The following is a 6,924-nucleotide window of genomic DNA, read 5'->3' as shown; positions in this document are numbered from 1 at the left end:
GACGAAGACGACATACCATGCCATCAGGAACAGAATACCCAGGTGGTGGCTGCATGTACACCTCCTCACGCAGCTCACCATTAAGAAAGGCATTCTTAACATCAAGCTGAGATATAGACCAGTGGCGTGCAGAGGCAACGGCAAGAAGTGTACGAACAGTGGTCATATGGGCCACAGGAGCAAAAGTCTCGTCATAATCACGACCGTGCTCCTGCTGAAAACCACGAGCCATAAGACGAGCTTTGTGACGCTCAAGAGAACCATCGGAGCGAGTCTTAACCTTGTAGACCCACTTACAAGTGATCGGAAGGACTCCGGGAGGAAGAGAAACAAGATCCCAGGTACCAGTGCGTTCAAGAGCAGCAATCTCCTCTGCCATCGCAAACTGCCATTCAGGATGAACAACAGCCTGACGGTAAGAAGTCGGCTCAAGAACAGCAGCACCAGCGGTGGGAAATCCAAAGCGATCAACAGGCGGACGAGGACGAGAACGCAAGCCATAAGTAGGCTGAGAGGAAGATGACGACTCATCCACAGAGGCATCGACTGGTCGTGGACGACGAGTGTAATGCTGAGGAAAAGATGGAATAATAGAAGGAGGAATCGTCAAGGTAGAATCGGGGGGTGGCGACGAAGAAGTCACCGGAGATGAAGGTGTAGAATCCGGTGACATGCTGGGAGAGGAGATCGGGGAGGAAGTCACCGGAGATGAAGGTGGAGAACCCGGTGACATGCTAGGCGAGGAGACCGGGGAGGATGGTGGCTGCAAATCAACTAGAGGTGGAGAAGGAGAGGAAGTGGAACGGAGAGGTACAGGCTCGACGGGGGTGATAGGTGAGTCAGAAAAAGTGAGGAAAGAGATATCCTGCATTGAAAAAGTCGAGGAAGATGGGCGTGGGTAGAAGGGACGAGACTCATCAAAAGTCACGTCTCGAGAGATACGCATCCGACGACCGATAGGATCCCAACAACGATAGCCCTTATGCTCATCACTGTAGCCTAAGAAGACACACTCAACAGACTGAGCGGTCAGTTTGGTGCGTTCGCGAGGGGCAAGAAGAACATAGCAAACACAACCAAACGAGCGAAGCATCGAATAATCGGGAGAACGATCAAAAAGTCGCTCGAAAGGAACACCACCTTGTAGAGCAGCGGAAGGCTGTATATTGATAAGATAGGTGGATGTGGAGACGGCCTCAGCCCAAAAATGAGGCGGGAGAGAGGCAACAATCATCAATGCACGAGCCGTCTCAAGAAGATGTCGATGCTTTCGCTCAGCCACACCATTCTGAGCATGAGCACCAGGACAAGAGAATTGAGAGAGAGTCCCTTGCTCAGCAAGAACACCATGCAACATCTTAGAGATATACTCGCCAGCTGAGTCAGCACGAAAAACACGAATGGGTGAAGAGAACTGAGTATGAACCATGGCAGCAAAACGCTTATAAATAGATAACACCTCAGAACGAGAAGTCATGAAATAAAGCCATGTGTAACGAGAGAAATCATCTATGAAAATAATATAGTATTTATGACCACCTTTCGAAGCGAAAGGGGCCGGACCCCATACATCAGAATGGACTAAATCGAAAGGACGCTTGGACACTGACTCACTATGTGAATATGGTAACTGAATCTGCTTGCCAAGACGACAACCCTAACACTCTAAAGAGACATCTCCTGAGACAGACCCCAGAAGACCTCGACGAACTAAAGAAGACAACCGAGAACCACACAGATGACCAAGTCGATGATGCCACTGCTGGAAGGAACCAGTAACGGAGGCGACAGAAACGGAAGAACTGGCGATGGTGGTGGCAGCGGAAGGAACATGAAGCCAGTCCAACTCCCAAAGACCCTGAGAATCACGGCGGCGAGGGCCAGCCCCAACCAGAGTGTGCGTGCGACGGTCCTGGACAGAACAAGAGTCAACGTCAAGGATGACGCGACAACCAGAATCAGTAAGTTGACCAGCAGAAAACAGATTCATGGTAAGTCGAGGAACATGAGCAACATCAGGAACAGAATAAGGAGTGGTAAGATTGCCTCTACTAGCAATAGAAAGTGAAGTACCATCAGCAGTGAAGACATGAACAGGAGAATCCAGTGATCGAAGAGAGGACAAAGTGGAAGAATGAGAAGACATATGAAAAGAAGCTCCAGAGTCCAGAACCATGGGGATGTACCTGACTGTGTAGAGGGTGATTGCTCAGTGCGGGAAGCATCAGTCACAGAACCAACAGTACCCGTCGAGGAAGAACCTGAAGCCGCGAGCAGACGCTTAAGTCTCAGAATATCCTGCTCAATCAAAGCAATGGCTGAAGCTGTCGAAGTAGATGACGAAGTCCCTGAGGATGATGATCGCGCCTTGCGCAGGTGTTTCTTCTTCGTGTAGCACTGAGACTCAAGATGACCATCATTGTTGCAATAGTCGCAATGTGGATGGGGGCGACCTGAGCCTCCAGAAGGAGTGGGCAAGAGCGGCGGAGCACTCGAGCGAGAAGGGGTCGGTGCAGCAGGTGGCGTAGGAGCACGAGTAACGAGCACAGAGGGAACCTCCAGCAAACCAGCACCACGTAAGCGAGTCTCCTCAGCACGAATCTCAGAAAGCGCCTCCATGAGAGAAATACGGCCACGAGCAAACAACTGAGCACGCCGGGGCTCAAACTCCTTACGGAGCCGAGACAGGAACTCATAGACGCGATGAAACTCCAAATTGGCCTGGACAGCCTGGCAACAGGGGCAGGTACGACAACCAGCACTGCGGAGAGAATCAAGCTGGCGCCAGATAGCAGAACTCTGTGCATAGAAGTCATCAACAGTAGAGTCACCCTGCTGAAGAGCATGCTCCTGACAGACCACAGAAAGGTATAAGGCATCACCAGAGGGCTGATAGCGCTGACGAAGACGGGTCCACATCTCAAAGACAGTAGGAAGACCCAGAAACTCAGAAGCAAACTGAGGCAACACTAGCAGTGAGAACAGCTGCAGCACGAGCATCATCATCAAGCCACTGGGTGTTAACAGACAGAGCACCATGATACGTCTGAAGAGCCTCCTCATAAGCCAAAACCCTCTCATCATAAGCACGATCAGCAGCCTCATCAGCAAGCTTAGTCGCATCCTTGGCGGCCTGATTAGCATCCGGAGGAAGAACCGGTGGAGTCGGCGGAATAGGAGCCATCGGAGGAACCGGACGTGGCGGACAGCAGACCTCGCCAGAAAGAACACCCCAGAGACGGATGCCACGCATGTGAATGCGCATGAAGCCAGTGAACTCGGTGTAGTTAGTACCATCGAAGATCACCAGACAGCGAGGGACAACAACATAACCCGATGCAGCAGACATTTTTTTTTGAGATCCCAAATCAGCAGAATCTGGAACAGCAGACCACCAGCAGCGGAATCAGGGCACGAGCAGGGAGTAGCGTCTACGGGCGACTGGATCGCGGGGTGCGCGCGAGCAACTGGGTCGGGGCGGGCGCTGACGACCGGATCGGGCGGGCGCTGGCGACCAGATCGGGGCGGGCACGGTCAACTGGATCGGGGTGGGCGACTGGGATCGAGCGGCGGATGGGCTCGCATAAGCTGAGATCGAGCAGCCTCGCGTAGGAACAAGAGCAGCCGAGATCAAGCGGTCTCGCGCAAGCCGAGATTGATCGAGCGAGACTGCCTTCAGCAGGGAACAGAGCAGCTACGGGTAGGAGGAACAGCGCCGGCGGCTGTGCAGAATATTGGATCGGGAAGAGCACGAGTTGCGCGTGCGAAAAAGAACCTATGCTCTAATACCATGTTAGGAAAGCAACTTGTATACATGTACATGTGTGGAACATATGCAGGAAACCTCTTATACAACGGGATAAATACAAAGGGGTACATGACTTATATTATAACTCTAACAGTAACGACCAAGGTCCTCGTCGAACTCCCACTTGAGTTCGGTAGCATCACCTGCATTGGTATCATTGGCACCTGCAACTGTTTTGGAAGTATCCGTGAGTCTCTAAACCCTATCTTTTCAATACAAAGAAATGCAAAAATCTTTTTGCGTTTTCTCAAGAAAAAAATTCCTATATGCAGTTTAGATATAAATTTTGCTGTATGTTTGGACAATACTCTTATGATTTCGAGAAATCTGGTCTGGTATAATCATTGTTGACATGCCCATGGTTCTGATATTTGGGTAGTTATAGATTTACGAACATTTGTCAGACCTAATAATTGTTTCTGTTTGCTCTGCAGGACTATGGCAAGCTTCAAAATAGATTTTTATCACGCAAACCAGCAAATGTTATATTGTCAAGTATGGAGGTTGTTGCTCAATCCATGGGGTTGAAGACACATATTCGCAATTATAAGGTAAGGTTTGCTGTCCAGTCTGTTCTGTCATGCATATTAGCAACCTTCTGACTTGAGATCTTAACAGACAACTGGGTTTTCTATTCATTTTATAATGGTTAGCATATACTTTCCCTCGTATCAAATATAAGGCGTATCTTGTGGTGCCCACTTGAAACTTTGACCATAAATTCTGCCTACTTACTGGTTACAAAATCTTAATGACAACATGTGCTTTCGAATACAAATCCAATGGTATCAATTTATATAAACTAGCCCTCACATTTTCTAATACTTACTCCCTCTGTATCAAAATATAAGACGTTTTTTGACAAAAACGCTTATATTTTGATACTGAGGGAGTATTAGTGAAAGCATTAATTTGGACAGTCAAAACATGCCCTATAGTGTGAAATGGGGAGCAACTTATTTTTCTCAATATGAGTAAACAGACTTGCATTGTTCAAAATACCGGCCGATAAATCAGTTAACTAGCCGATTAATCCCCGCTCGGTGGGTCACCGATTAACCGGTTTATCGGCCGATTAACTGGCCGGCTCGTCTATTAATCCCTTGCTCGCCAGCCAACCAAGCAGTTACCAGTTAATGATTTCCTGAACATTGCAGACTTGGATCTTTTTTATTTCATTACGATTATTTATATTTAATCTGATAATATTATGCACTCTATTTGTTCCCAAATAACATACTGAAGGTCTTAATTTTTTTTCTTTCTGGATTTGCATTTAACATGTACTCCTGTATTGCTAATGAGTTTCGATTACTGTTGTGACATGTTTTTATCGCTTATAAGTAGTTTCACTATTAATATGTACAGATGAGGGTGGAAGGTCCAAATGCGAACAAGACTAGCCATCTCACAATTATGCTTCAAGTGAGTCTTGCCCTATGCAGTCATTTATATCTCTTGTTCTAGCTGTATAGTTTTCTCATCCTTTTACTTCATCTGATTTTGCTCTGGTTTTAGATTTTTGAAGTTGCCCCATCAATCTTTATGGTGGAACTAGAGAGATCTGCTGGAGAAACTTCAGAGTATAATAAGGTCAAGACATATTATTCTTTTTTGCATATTCCTGCAACTGGCACACCTTATATTATTACTTTCTGTATGAGGCAACTTTCTAGTCTAGAATAAAAGATGAAGATCCTAATGAGCAGTTGTTAAGAAGGACGTTGACTAAAATATACTTCCTCCGTTCCAAATTACTCGTCGCAGAAATTGATGTATCTAGAACTAAAATACATCTAGATACATCCATATCTGCGACAAGTAATTCGGAACGGAGGGAGTACATAGTGATGTTTGTAGTAGCCAGATGTAGCTGCTTATTTGTCATATTATCTTTCGGAAAATTGTAAATCTGCTAAACGCAATTTGCTGTTGGTTTTGCTGGGCACGCACAACTAACTATGGAATTGTTTTTATTGTTGCAGTTCGTAAACAACTACTGCTCCAAATTAGATGATATCATCTGGAAAGTTTCTGCTGAGAAGGGAAAATCTAGGACATCCCGGCTATCGAAGCGCTAACTTATGCACCTATTACAATTTAACTGTAACCATGTGGGTTTGCTGCAGGTATTGCGTATTGCTGTTTCGTTTGGGTTACGTACATCACGGGCTTGGCTAATGAGTGTACTAGTGCAGCTTATCATAATTGATCTATGATCTTTTAGTTATATACTACCCTGACCTAAAACGTCTTATATTTGTTTACGGAGAGAGGGGGAGATTGTGTTTAGTGCCATGATTGTATACTACGACTAGTCGAGTCTGCTTGTACAAAGAGGTCCATCTAGTAGTTCCGACATGTCAGTTTTCATGTACAGAAATGTGTCAAACAAACTGTACTTCACTTGTCTCCGGGTTTGTTCGGGGAGTTTTTTTTTTTTTTCAAAAACTCAGGTTTTATTCATTTGAGATAAGTAGTACATCGTTGTGAGGATCGTTGCAATTTCATTTAAAGACTTCTCAAACTAATCGGAAGTCAAAGAAAATTTAGCTAGTCTAGCAAACTCATGAGCTACTTTGTTTGCTTTCCTATTACATTGCTCAAATTTAGCAATAACGAAATCACAGCATAATGATAACAATCATCGAAGATTGCTGCTGCCGTGCCCGCCGACTGTCCTCCATCATTCATAGTTTTAATCACCTTCATATTATCCAAATTTATAACAAGGCGATTGCATCCCGCCCTTTGCGTTAGTGTTAGACCGAATTTGAGAGCTAAAGCTTCCTCTATCACACATCCGCGCAAAAATTTATTCTCTGATTCCCTCCAGCAATAAACCTACCTTTGTCGTCTCGAAGGATCGTTCCCACGGAACACCTAAGAAGATCATGATCAAAAGAAGCATCAACATTAAACTTAATGAAACCTTTAGGAGGACAAGATCAGACCACCTTCTTCATCGACGCCTTGGGGGATGATGCATTAACAATTTTTTTGGTAAGAGCAAGAATCCCCATTAAGATCTGAGTTACATTTTGAGTTTTCTCATGGTGTACCAGTTTCCGTCTTTTCCATCATAGATACCATGCTGAAATAGCAATCATCTCACG

The 6,924-nt window shown here is 45.7% G+C and overlaps 1 protein-coding gene across 4 annotated transcripts in view; it reads left to right on the top strand.

Moving 5' to 3' along the window:
• The window catches only part of LOC119268158 (CBL-interacting protein kinase 8-like), a 23,540-nt gene extending 17,264 nt beyond the window's left edge, over positions 1 to 6,276 (top strand). For 3 of the 4 annotated variants that reach the window (XM_037549691.1, XM_037549689.1, XM_037549690.1), the window contains 4 exons: positions 4,243 to 4,359; positions 5,177 to 5,233; positions 5,327 to 5,401; positions 5,794 to 6,220. In XM_037549691.1, coding sequence (XP_037405588.1) covers positions 4,243 to 4,359; positions 5,177 to 5,233; positions 5,327 to 5,401; positions 5,794 to 5,889 — 345 coding nt within the window. In that variant the 3' untranslated portion in view covers positions 5,890 to 6,220. Of the gene's footprint in view, positions 1 to 4,242; positions 4,360 to 5,176; positions 5,234 to 5,326; positions 5,402 to 5,793 lie in introns of all 4 variants that reach the window. The other variant, XM_037549688.1, reaches the window with a different exon arrangement.
• Positions 6,277 to 6,924: the final 648 nt, after the last annotated feature.

Source organism: Triticum dicoccoides, chromosome 3A (assembly GCF_002162155.2).
Source record: "Triticum dicoccoides isolate Atlit2015 ecotype Zavitan chromosome 3A, WEW_v2.0, whole genome shotgun sequence".
NCBI classification, from domain to species: domain Eukaryota; kingdom Viridiplantae; phylum Streptophyta; class Magnoliopsida; order Poales; family Poaceae; genus Triticum; species Triticum dicoccoides.
This window is presented reverse-complemented; position numbering and strand designations above follow the sequence as displayed.